The 14377-nt window shown below is 30.5% G+C and overlaps 1 protein-coding gene across 1 annotated transcript in view; it reads left to right on the top strand.

The window, feature by feature from the left end:
* LOC129789294 (disintegrin and metalloproteinase domain-containing protein unc-71) overlaps positions 1–14377 on the top strand; it is a 260875-nt gene that overhangs the window by 232787 nt on the left and 13711 nt on the right. The window contains exons 15-19 of the mRNA XM_055826003.1: positions 630–807; positions 1362–1512; positions 2049–2154; positions 11297–11455; positions 12950–13014. Of these exons, the coding sequence (XP_055681978.1) occupies positions 630–807; positions 1362–1512; positions 2049–2154; positions 11297–11455; positions 12950–13014 (659 nt within the window). The remainder of the gene's footprint in view (positions 1–629; positions 808–1361; positions 1513–2048; positions 2155–11296; positions 11456–12949; positions 13015–14377) is intronic.

Raw genomic sequence — 14377 nt, 5'->3', positions numbered from 1 at the left:
TACAATGTAAAGAAGGCGAAAGGCAACCAGTAGTTTTCGGTACTGATGATCTCTACTCCACAACAATCATTTCCATAAAGGGTGTGGAATATGAGTGCAAGTAAGTTTATTATACTTTTAAAAATTATAATAATGTTTGTTTTGAGGGTCGATGTAGTATTTATGTACTATTTAAAAAATATATTTGTACAATATATGCTTATGTGTAGGAAGGTTCCATACGTCGCATATATAGTATACGTTGAGAAAAATTAATTAACATTATATTCATACCTCATCATTATTGCTATATTGAATTATTTTTAGTTCAAATTTCATTCCCAGAATGAGTAAAAAGGGAAATGCAGTTTGAGTTTGATACTTAATTTTTTTTAAATCTTTACTTTTATGAAAATCTATTATCTTAATGAATTTATATACCGTTGATTCAATCGAAGTTGTCAATACAGGAAATCGTATTAGCTTTCCTTCCGTACTAATTGATCCACTATTTAATTAATTAGCCCAACGTATCTCAAAGATATCTTTTTATGCTCATTGGACATTTTGCTACGAAGAATGCCTTTGTAATACGGATAAATTCTTTCATCTTATACATTTTTGTGTTCTACTTTTTTTTTCGTTTGTAGGGGAACCAGTGGTACACTTATGTCTTCTGACTTACCACCACATGGACTAGTGAGAGATGGAACACCCTGTGGAGATAATTTGATCTGCGTGAATCAAACATGTGTCAGTATCTTCCCTCACATTGATCAAACCAAGTGTCCCTCGAATCAGAACAATCACGAATGTTCCGGACATGGGGTAAGTGGACACCAATAAACACCAATGACATCAATTCCGATATGGGTGTGAAAACATTAGTTTGATATACCAAATTGAATCACTTACCCAATATAAAATCATTTGAGTCATTTCGGGAAGGGGTCGAACAATTTTGCTCATTGAGAAAGATGGCTAAGTGAAGAAATCCACGCGGCGCCAATTGACAATTTTCCATGAGTTTTAAAGAATGTCATGCTTAGTGAGAATGGATAAGGGACTAGGTTGAACACATAAGCGCCAGAAATGGAAAGGGGGTAGGGATAAAAGAACATGAAATGGATTTTTACTTGAAACACATCTCTGAAGTGAGACACGTATGAGGATTCTATATGTGGGGATTTTTCAGTAAGGCGAGTCCCATTTGCTTTTCCATGGCATGAGTATTGCTGTAGGTACTTAAGACGCGCGCGGAGAGCCTTCAGAAATGTAGGGCGTGATTTTGCGATTTTTGCCTTCTTTGGCTCTAATTTAATTCTTTTTTTACCGACACTCACATTTTTTATCTCTTTCCTCTACATTTCTTCTTTTTCAAGGTTTGTACAAATACCAATAAGTGCTTTTGTGATTTCGGTTGGGGTGGGCCCGACTGTTCAATATCGATTCCATTGACGACTTCAGCACCCACCGCTGTGCCACCACCCTCCAATAGTACCCTCAAAATGGAGCGGAAAATTGTGACTTACGGTAAGAAGACATTTAAAGGAAAATTCTATTCTATGTGATAAAGTGCCAAAGTTTGTTCCTAAGACATACCTGTTAAGCTTGAGTTTAGCACACAAACTTTCAAGATTTAAAGTGACATAAACACAAGTTGAAATGACAATGGTAATCTGTGAAAATTTAAATTGATCAATGATTAATTTTATCTAATTTCTCTTAAGTTTTTTTGATTTTACGTTCCATGCCTTCCCGTCGCAACATATATACTTTCCACCCACTCTGTAACTGTTTTGCAATGAACCTTTACCCATACATTAGTTTTTGGTTAAAACCTTATATTATTATATTCCCATTTCCTCTCATCTTCCAGTATTGCACTCGTTTTATTATTTATTGCTTTATGAAAAAGACTCCATTTATTTTTCCCTTTTAAAAACTCGTTTAACATTTACTCGTAGATTTCTAATATAATACAAATTTGTGGCTCAATGCTAGACAAAATCCGCATACTTCGAAAAAATCCATGACTATCAAATTATTTTGGCTAACAAATTTTGCAGACGAGGGACAAGAAGATAAAATCAGCACACTTTCAATGGTCATCATATTAGTGGTTATCGTCAAATGCGTCTTCACTAGTTTTGCATTAATGGCAGTTTGCTACAGGTAGAGTACAACACACATCCATCATAAAAAATCAGGCACAAAATTGTTTTTTTTTTTTAATTCTTGTAATTCATTGAAAAGAAAAAAATCAGAGTGAATGTCAAATTGGGACAAAATTGTAACACCCAACGATATGGGAACACGGAGACTAAATCAATATATTGGATGCATGAATCGAATTAAAAATGTGCGGAATAAAGTTCACCAGACAATTCAAACTTTTTCTGAAAAACTTTCTGCAAAATTTAGAGTTAATAGACAGAAAACACGCAAAATCGCGTTCACTACACAAACAGTAGCGAACAATAAAAATAGAACAATCTACACAAATTAAAAAAAAATTAATTTTGAAAAAAAAATTAATAAGAATATACAATACATACATCTACATTTCGAGATATTTCTTATTCTACAAATTAAACTTCTCATATTCCACTGTCTTCAGTATTACCTACGTTTTATATTAGAGCTGTGTATTTAGCTTGCGAAAAATCCATATGGATATATAATAGATAGATCGACTAATTCATAATTCTAAAACTGAAATCTTCTCTAAATACAGTTTTTTTTTATGTTTTTCTAAACATCTATCAATATATTTTAGAAAATTGTAGGTCATTATGCCTACTTTGAGGTAGGCTTTGAGGTCTATATATTATAGAATATTAGTGACCTTTTCAAGGAAATTAAAAAAAAATCGTGATTTCATGTGCAATACCACATAATTTACAAGGTATGATTCCTCAGAATTATTGGAACTGTTTGTTGGAAACTCCTTTTTTAATTTTACACTATTTATTTTGCTTGAATTTAGTTTTGCTCATAATGAACAAGGATAGACCTCTTGAAACTGTTTTTTTAGTAACATGTTCATGTTGTTATGTTCGCTACTGTATATACATATGTTGAAATATTATTAAGGACAATAGTTATTGTACTATATACATAGGTATTATTTTATGGTAACTAACGTACAATGAAAGATAAATGTTATATACTAATTTTTAATTTAAATTGAACACGCACACAGTCGTCAGTTATGATTCACACATATACACTTGTGATCGGTTAAAATCGTGTCAATTGCAACATAAATATCTAATTACATTCTGATTCTGGTGTTCTATTTTCGATGGAGTTGTAAATCGAATTTTAATGAAATTAAGTTCGTAGTAAATTGTGCGCCCATAATTAAATCAATTTTGTATCATAAAATTGAATTTTATATTATTATCCCGCATTAAAATACATATAAATGTGATGTGGTGCTGTTATGTTGTATTCCACTGTATCTGTCTTCTATTATCTATACAAATTTGTCGTATTTTCTTCTGTTTTACTTTTGTTTTTATCTTTCCTCTATCTATCTGCAATTTTCATCATCCAACAGATACCTATATACATAATACACCAAATTTTTAAAACCAATGGTGTTACTCGCATTTTCTTGTTAAACAGAATTTTATTTATTTCTCATTCCTTCTCGCATAACACGTCACGTGTGTTCTGTATATTGCATTTTATTGACGTCAGTCTATTATTATTATATGAATATTTTACTCTATTGTGGCAAAAACAATGCAAAAATCTATTATAGTATAAAAATTCCATCCAGATATGCAAATCTACATTTTTCAACTTGTGTCTTCCATAAAATATCTCTTGTAATAAAAATTCAGTTTTATATTGTTTATACAAACACGCAATATAAGGTCCAATTCAAAAGTCAAAAATGGTATAAATTTGTTTTATGGTTTTTTTTTTCATTTTTAATGTCATTGCACATCAGGCGCAAAATTAATAAACAAGATAATTAGCTGTAGATTACTTTGAAAAAAAAACTTCATTTTTTCCTCTTTATCTTATTTTATCACACACATATACATATATATTTTAAACAATAATGGAAATATCGATTTGGAATATAGTGACTTAAATTGGTATATATAGCTCACAATATCAAATATTCAACACAGCTATTAGCTTTTACACCCCCGAGTGGTAAATTAATTGCGCGAAAATTGAAACTCGAATGACAAACTCAATATTTTAAACTCTTTTGCGACAAAAGGTTATAGCTTTAGACTTTTGTATAGAGTGCTAAAATAGTAATTTAAGATTCTTTTCAAAATCATTGCAAGAAGATTAAATTATTCCGTAAAGCAAAAGCCGAAAAATATGAAATTTTGATTTTTCATCAACACTTTCTTGATGAATGAATCAATCCAAAATGTGATCGTGAGATAGCCTTTTAATTTATTTGTCACAAAGGGTTAATCCTTAATATTATATAACTTATATATCAAATTATAACACAGAGGCATTCTCAATATTCTGGAATAACATTTTCAATGACGTCATGCGCGTTATCAATGACTTTTGGGTGTTTTTATAGGAAAAATCCATTAAAAGTATGTTCAAAGTTCGTTGTTTAATTTTTGATTTTCTTTTTCTCACTCTTCATTATTTACTTCTTGTTGTACTCGGATCATGAAATTACCATTCAATACTTCTAACCACCAATGAACTTTGTTCTTAAAAAAAAAGAAAAAATTTTACATGTCAAAATAAATATCTACATAATGTACCTAGTTCTGCAGTCATTTCCTCGTATCGACGGCTTACGTAATATACTTTTCCTAGAAGTCATACTACGCTTAATCATCTCTCGGTTAAACTTTTTTTTTGCATTAAAATTAATGAGTAAGAAGAGTTTTTTTTACCGATAAAGCAAGGTTTGACTAAATTGGAATGCAAAAAAAAATTTTTATCAATTTAACTGTCAGTTTGATACATTATACAACGGTTCAATGGTGAAATTGATGCAGAAAAGAGAGATAGAAATAAATTAATTAAAATTAAACATTTGTGAATTAACGATACAAATATATTCAGTCCAATCAATAATTTTCGATAGGAATCTGTAAATTTTGTATGTCAGATTGAAATACATTTATTTATATTATGTGAAACATTTCGATGGGATTTACATCATATTAAATATAACTTTGAATCTCTTATGTAATTACTTAGAAATGATGCATTTGTTGGTCTGTTGATAATCGCTCTATGTCGCGCACATCAATTTATTTGTTAACGGTTACAAATTGCTATGTATGGAGCTTGCAGGGATCCAAGATATCTGACTTATAATATTTCCTCTCCATCTGCCTCTTACTAACCTTTTTGTTGGTGAGTCAGATGGAACGCACATCTATGTGTACTTACAGTAAGATGGATCCTTACATTTTGATACTCCACAGTTCTACTTATATTGAATTTTATTACAATACAATTCGTTTAACCGTTTAAAGAAATTGTCCAGTTTAAGAGAAAATTCAATTCTTCGTGGACGGCTTTATTATTAAAATAACGAGGTAAATTAGAGCGAAGCGGGGATTTCTTGCGCTTCACCCAAGTTTTAAAGAGAAAAAAAAATGTGATGGTTGATAAGTAGATTAGGGACACTTAACAATCCCAAAAAAAATTTGCAAAGAGAAGGAATCATTTTCATACAACATTTCAGGCGCCAAATTCTAAAATTCCCACAAAATTCATGAGATTTGTATGGGCGCTACCTGAATGAGGGGCTTTGGGGGGAAATAAATACGGCCATTTGAAATCGTCGGATATAAGGAGCCTCTTTGCCAAATTTCATCGCGATCGGTCAAACAGTGTAGATTTGTAAAGCTGTACAGACCGGACGATTACCAACAAACGGCCTTTCTGTATTATATAAGTAGATTAAAGTAACAAATTCTCTCCTGTTGTTACAACATCGCCTCTATTGTAAACTATTAAACTTATGATGTCCCACCTGTTCAGCACAATTAAAGAATATTTCTGATTAGGTACGTTTTTTACTTGTTTTTTTTTTACAACTCAACGACACGAAATCAGTACACATATTGTACATAATGTAGTATTGAATGATAAACCCTCGTCCCTCGTCACCCTTATTGGGAATAAAATCATGTTATTTCCAGTATAATTAATTTTATTTGCCTCCAACTATAGAAATAATTACATTAAATTACTTTACATAGCTGTATAGGTGATATATTTTGGCTTTTAGTTGTAAATTTATCGACATATTCATTTCAGCGTATTAATGTCTATTCATTTTACGCTATACATACACACATTATATACATATATATTATCATACACGTGTAGTACAAATTGCGAAAGATAAAACATTAAATTGCCCCTCATGGTTTTATCACACTCAAATTTTGTGGATAAAAGCTCTCTGATAACTCCCTACTATTTGTATTTGGTGATTTTATTGAATTTTATATTGTTTTGACTCATTTGCTTTTCCTCTTTTCCCATTTTGATTTATACAAACATAAATAAGTTTATCTTATAATGCAAATGATCAAAAATAAACTATCTACTAATTTAATTATTATATTTCAACTATATAGTCACTGAAACTCTGCCTTTCACTCAATTCAGCAAAAATCAATTTATAGATAGTTCTACCTCCTGTAATATATTAACGGTTTAGTTGAATTTTCACCTTTTGGTTAATACATTTCTAAATGGATTATCTATTCATTTTTGATTTCAGTTACTTTATAACAGTCTAAAAAAAGGTCACACAATTAATATTTTAAATTTTATAAACTGAAAAAGTTAATATATTTTGAAATTAGTAAATCATCCACTTTGACATTGATGATTTTCATTATCAGTCGAGTAGTTGTTTGCGTACGTAAACTTTTCGAGTGACTTGCGTACGTCACTAGTAATTCATTAAAATCCAATGAAATAAGAATCTACATATGTTCAGGTGGCAACCGACTCTTCCAAAAATGTTAGCAAATGAACCGAGAGAGGCAAGAGTCGAATACTCCATTTTTGCGCCGACATTATCGTAAACGTCGTAGTCTTCTCAAACTCAACAATAAAACGTACTCTCCTAAGTCTTATTGATAAAAAAAACACTTATTTTTTTAAGAATTAAAAAAAGATAATAAAATAAAATAAAGATATTGCCTCTTATTTGAATAAGAATTGAGAATCGTCATAATATTATTTTCATAATTACATACACTCATACAAAAAATGACAACTTTTTTTTCTTTAACATTCACATAATGATAATTGTGATATACATGACCTACAACTTTTCCCAAAAGCAAGGCAAAGAAGAGAAAAACATTCAACAGAAATTTCCCACCGAACTTTCCATCATTATTCATCCACCCTTATACTCCTAGACTCCTGTGCAACAAGGATACCCAAAACTAAACAATGTCATCGTCAATAACTTTGCCACGATAGAGAAGTATTTAGAGCGTCAAGTCACGTTTTCTACTCTGCCCGGAGGCAGGTAATTAAGTTCCTCTTTTGTGCGTCTTTCATTTCCAATTGCTCGCCATTGCAAGTCAATAAAACTTTTGTTGCTGGGCGGAGGAGTAGAAATTGTCCACGCATGGTGAAAGAGTGACTTTCTTGCTTTCATCAATTCTCCAATTAGACCATTGTGGACTTTTTTCCCGTAGCCAATACTAAATCATTCGTTTGGATCCGTGATTAAATAAATTGCTATTAGGGAATGTTATAAGTTAATCACAATCAATTCATTAAATCAAATCACAGTTAATTTAAGAAAAAAAAATAGTCAATTGCATATATTATATTTTCTAAAGTTATATTTAATTATACCTGTCTTAAAAAATACTTCTATTGGTTATTAGTCAACACTATCACCTTGTCGGCTATGTAGTCCCAAATACAGATCTCACACATTCGTAAAATTGGAATTCTTTATATGATTAAAACTTTATAAATCAGCGCCCTTATATGAATAAAAACGATCCACAAACCTTTAAATAAATAGTGAGTCGACCTAAAAAGAAATCTTATCCGCGAAATATAGGGATCTGTTTAGAGCTTCATGACTGAGTACCTCCCCATAGATAAGTGTTAATTGGTACCCATAGCGGGTAAAGAGTTTCCTGTAAATATTCTTATCCCGTAGCCATAAAAGAACATGTGAATAAATCAATGATAGGACTAGACGTTATGAGATTTAGTATTTCACTGTAATCAGTCGTTTAGTGTTTTTAAGAAGACCATAAATAGTTAGTTAAATTATTTAAAGAAATGAATCTTTAACCCTGATATGTGCATTGTTGAATAAATCATCAAATATTTAAGTAGGAACCTACTTATATAAATATTATTACATACTAGTAAACCCGTTATCAAATGCGAATTTTCATTTAAAGCTGTAATACGAAAGCATATATAAGAGAGTGGAAGGAGGAAGGAAAAATATGTAAAGTACCTCGTTATATTCTTTTGAATAAAAAAAAACCCGTTATCTGACCCTTCAGCAGATAAAAAAAATTAGAAACAACAATTTTTGTGGCACGGCTATGGCGGAAGGATAGTACTGAATTCCATATAGCGCTTTCAACTCATATTGGCCCCCTATATCTCCATACCGAATTTCATGACGATCAGCCGCCGTTTCGGAGGAGTACATGTGCCACAAACAAATAAACATTTAAGTTTTATCGAAAATTGGGAAATATATGTAGGTACTGCGTGTTAAGTCGTTTAAGTCGAATTAACAAATTGAGCTTTATTTTAGGTACATGTAACATTACATGTTTGCAAAAATATTAATAAAATAGGATATAAAAATGAAATAAAAACGTAGGCATATCCATGATAATAACTTTCAATGCAATACAATTTAAAGTCCCCCCGTTTATTAAAGACTTTAATTAGTTAAAATATTTTCCAATCTCCACTTGTCATATATGTATGTATGTACATTCGCGCATTGAAATCATTATTCAAAGTTAAATTTAAAAAAAATTCTTTAGAAATCAAATAGGTGCGTACCTACTTAAAATAAAGATCAGTAGGTAAATTTTAAGTTTGATTATACGTTTTATAAAAATAGATATTCTTCAGAGATTAGCACCCGTCCACATTTTAATCCACATTTTTAATTACACGCTTTAGTTTACCAACCTCTAAATTGATTTGAGATCATTTAAAAAATAATTTTAAAAAAGTTTATTGCATTAAGAAAAACAAATGTGGTGTACGATTACCATTGTCATGAAACAAGGAGACATTATGTAGTAAATTTTCTTGAAAAAAAAACTTTATTATACTTAGGTAAATAAACAATTAACTAAAGATTTTTTTCTCTCTTCTCATTTTTGGTGTAATTTTCATTCGACACATGGTGGTCAACCGATTGCTTTCAACCCTCATATCAATCAAAATATCTTTCGATGGTAAACGGATATTTAAATATATAATATTCTTTTATATAAAACTTAATAATATCTTATTATCTTGATTTACTATGCAAAACACCTGAAATCCGCTTTTATAAAATAACAAAATATCCAGAGAACTATCATGGTTCCAATACTGTGTTTTTAGTCGGTATACTTATGTCGATAGTTGGGTTCGTTTTTGTTACATTCACCCTCATGGCGTTGTGCTACAGGTCAGTTGTAGTACACGAAAACTTCTCCTTGTGTCTGAGGTTAGTTGAAGTCATTTGACAAATTAGTAATCAGACAAATTCTTTAAATTGTTTCTTATTTTTCATCTTGAGAAATCATATATTTTTAATCATTAGGTATTTCACTTTTTATCACCATTTTTTGTTTTTTTTTTCTTCTAGTTGATTGCTTAATATGAATTATTCAGTAAAATACATTTTTTATTGAAAAAAAAAACAGTATCGTTCTTTCTGTCATCGCCAATCAAAATAAAAGACGGGCCTTTTTTCTGTCCCTTTTCTTTAGAGGGTTTTAGAATGGTCATTACTTTCCAGATCACTTAATTTTTCATCACACACCTCTATTGTTTAGAGATGATAGATAAGTGTATTAGTCAATAGTTGAATTTTCTTTTTAATTATATGATAGTTTCTTGCATGTTATGTGCATGATAAACCAATGCTTTTCTGCATGCTCTTTTCTAAGCTTATTGTTATGTTCGAAGTTTCCTCAGCATATCCGGTAAATGTAATTAAAGACTATTTTTTTATCATGAAATTGGTAGTATAAAAAAGCAGAGAAACAGCATGAGGAAATGCACAAGTTGTGTCTCAAGGGTCCCATTGATTTATCACCACAGGTGATTCAATGTTGTGTTGATGATGATGACAGTGTCCAATTTTCATCGTCACATTTGGCAGAAATTGATTTCCCGGCGCACCATTTATGCACTGCAGAGGAACTCAAATCCCTTGAGTACTACTCTGTTTTCTCCTATATTCATGTATGAGCACCACAAGAGTTAAAGACTTTTTGTGCCTCTTTAGGCTCACAATGTAGTACCACAATGTCTATTGATATTCCGCAATTTTTTGTGTAAAACCTTTAAAATGGTCTCTCACGCCTAAATATTCTTTTAAAAAATAACACATGGTGCGTTTTACTTGTAGCCATGCTCATCAAGATTAAAAATTAAATTTAATTGTGTCGGGAAACTTTTTTTGTCCCAGATTGCAAGAAAAATGTTTCAAAATCAATTTAATCAAAATGTGATCCACATCACAAAGTTTCCATAGTGGATCCTAGAAGAAAAATCTTTTCAAGTGCACTTAGTAGAACAATTAACATTACGGGGGAGTTTGGCAATGTGAGACAAGAGAACAAAAGCTTTCATGGACACCTGCAACGTTAAATGCATTGATAGACAATTTTCGAAGAGGGATTTTGATTGTTGCTGAAGTCTCAAGATTGAATGCTTAAAACGGTAGATAAGTTAATATTTTACAAAATCAAATCAATACAAAACGACTCTGTGAAATAAATTAATCATATTGTTTGAAAACAATTGTTTTATCTATTGCTTCTAAAAGTGTTTAATTTTTTATGTACTTAACTCATTGTGATTGATATGTTAAATAATAATGGGATTTTGTCTGTCCCCTAAATAAGTCAAACTTCGCTTCCTCTAAATGAATATTTAGTAATATTTAGATAAAAACAATATCAACTAAACCGCCTAAGTAATAAGTATCAACAACGCAGTGGTAAATCTTTTGTGACTAAACTTTCTAAAAGAAAAAAAAATAGAAAGCGTCACACTAAAACATATTCCGTATTCTTTTTTCCATCATTTTGCTCCTTTAATTCATCCCTAGAAGGAAGACCACTCGACTCAAGTATGACCCCCCTTATGTTAAAAAGCCTATTGCTAAGACTTACGTTGGTGCCACCACTGGTAATCATCATTCTGTAGAAGAAGTTTCGCTGGATGGATCAAATAAATTAATAACATATGGAAATCAGGCACCATTTAGGTGAGTCTTCAGCACCGCCATTTAATTTTATGTATGTGTCCAAAGGAAAGCTACTGTGAGTGGGTATGTAAAACACAAAAGAAAATTAAATCAGTACTTTGCTATCTTCTTTAATAATCGTTTACAAATACTAATATAAGAAATAAAATAATGAAATACAAAAACAAATCGAAATCCAAATATATTTACATATATATGTATATCTTCTTGCTTAATAATCAGTGTGTTACATTTTTAAAGACGCATATTAATCATTATAACAACATCCAATTTTATGTAGTACACATACTAAAAAAAACAGTGGTTTTCCCTTGGACGGTTTCTCAAGTTATAAAACTTTATCAGTTTTTGCGTTTAAATATGCCATAAAATTTTAAAATTATATTACACACCTTTACAGCACAAACAATTATTAGCCGTTCACACACACTTTAACATGAAAAGATGTATTTAAAATAAATATTGTAATTAAGCATAACTATTGTATATAATATAACAGCAGAGATGATTTCCATACGAGTCAATTATACATACCAAACAAATTATTATTATTAAATCATTAATTTCATAAATAAATCATACATATTATGTATATCGTAAAAAAATAATGAATAATCTTGCAGGTAGGTATAAGATAAATATATTTAATGCCATAAAGTTTCAAACAATTTAAATATCCAAAAACAATTTAGTTTTTCTCAAAATTAAAATTTTCTGAAAACTATAATTTCTGGAAAAAAAATTATGACTCCACTTTATAATCCCAATAAATATTAACTAATTATTAATTAGTTAGTATTTCACATAAATAAGGGTTTATTACCAAGTATTTAGTATTAAATCGGTATGTACCTACAATATATTTTTCATAAATAAAAATTTTCATTTACATTATAAAATGCCATTTACATTGATTTCTGGGTAATATCAGAAAATCATAGATAACTATATAAAATAATTATTTACATCCCTAGGTTATATTATATTTTACTATATATCGTTTTTACAGTCATTAGAAGTTGTGGGAAATTAAACATCTAATCAACATACGAATCATTATTAATTATTTTATTAAGTATGTAAATGGAAATTGAAAAGTAATATGATATTGTGTGGGAATAAATACGGCTCTTTTGAACATCAATATTATGGCTTGATTAATTTTTACTTAAATATTAGCAATACAAATTTTTCATATAATGGGAACCAAGAAAAAATGTCATTTAATTCTAGGTCGTTAACCATTAGCATAAAATATAATAGTTTAGTTTTCTTGCAATTACTTATTTGCCAAATATATTTTCATTTGCACAAAAGAATAAAAAAAAGTCCATGAAAATAGTAATCAGCTTTCAGCATTGCCATTATTCACACAATCAACTTTTTTATTTTTTGTTAAAACTATGTTCAGTATCTACATGTATGTACATATGTGTGTATTTAAAATTTTCATTATGTTTTTAAAAATTACTATTTTATTACCAATTTTTCCAGGGAGCATAAAATGCAATTAAGACGAGCTACAGGGTCAGGTGGAGAAGAGGATGCCGCACATTCGGGTAAGACTTTCTAACATAGTTTCAATGTTAGGTACCTACATTATACATATGTGTATAATATAGAATCTGCGATAGTGCAAGCGAATAATAATGATAAGTATCTCGTTTAGTTGGGTTCCCTAAAAATGGACCCAGAAAATGAATATGGCATGAATCAGAGTCTATGATGCAACCAGTGTCAAGGGCCATCGTGTTATCAACGTAAAAACACCTGAAAGTGTAATGCAGAAATAGTAATTTGAACATCCCCTTAATTGGATTTCCACTTGAAACTGGTCCTTTGGTTGCAGTAAAATTATATCCATTGGTGCTTTGCTCAGGGATGTGGGTCTCTGCATGTTCTTTGATGTCTGAAATCCTCTCATAATATTTTTCGCATTAAACATGTTGCTACATTTATGCTAATTGGAGGGAAAACTTTGCTACTGCGTAGTTGCAATTTAAATATTGCTTTTGATTTAGAATAACATTGATTTTTCATTCAGCAGTTTAGCAGTAAAAACTATAGGTAAAATAAAACACTAATATATTGAATTAGTGTTTGTGGATATGATGTTTAAAAAAATTAATTTAGAATTCCTAATAATGAACCCACCCCAAAGAGCACGGCGGTTCCCGGCCGTATTCCATTTCGGCCAAAATGTATTCCGCGCGGGATTCCCGCTCAGGCACCGTATGGTGCACCATATATGATGGTATTGGGAAAAATTTGGTACCCAAAATCGGGTCGTGGCTCCATAGCAGGTAAAATTTTACGCCTAAATTAGGGAATACCATAGGGATATCCGTATGGTGTCTGGAAACAGCCTCTGCCACGACTGAAAAAACTCCTACATGTAGGCAAAATTTTTGACATTTTTTTTCTCTTTCCCTCTCACTTATCTTTCTTTCTCTCAAACACATTATTTTCTCTACCTAATGCTCTCCTTTTACAATAGTGTTCCCTTTTCTATTTTGCCTCACCGGGAGGCAAATGGCCAAATTTCATGGAGATGTACTTTGGCAAAAATACCTCGTCTTGGCAATAATATTCACAAAGAAAAATTCACGCGTTTTCACGCGTGAAAAACATATGCGAGATTGATTTTCAGATAGGATATAGATTAGAAGAGTCATAAATGACCTTCTCATTTCATAAAAATTAATATTTCTTTGAAAAATTAGACAATTAAAAAAATTCAAATTATACCCACATCATTATGCTTATTTAATACAACATTGCATTATGTTTCTTATGCTAGAAACATTATTAAAATGGCATAAATCGCTTTAGTTTTCAATAAATAAACTTTTATAAAATATCCATGCCACGTGTAGCTGAAAATAACCTCAAAAGGACAACCATTCGTCGAATACATGAAAA

This window comes from Lutzomyia longipalpis, chromosome 2, assembly GCF_024334085.1.
Source record: "Lutzomyia longipalpis isolate SR_M1_2022 chromosome 2, ASM2433408v1".
In the NCBI taxonomy this organism is placed as follows: domain Eukaryota; kingdom Metazoa; phylum Arthropoda; class Insecta; order Diptera; family Psychodidae; genus Lutzomyia; species Lutzomyia longipalpis.
The sequence above is the reverse complement of the archived record's forward strand: the minus strand, read 5'-3'. Positions and strand labels throughout refer to the sequence as shown.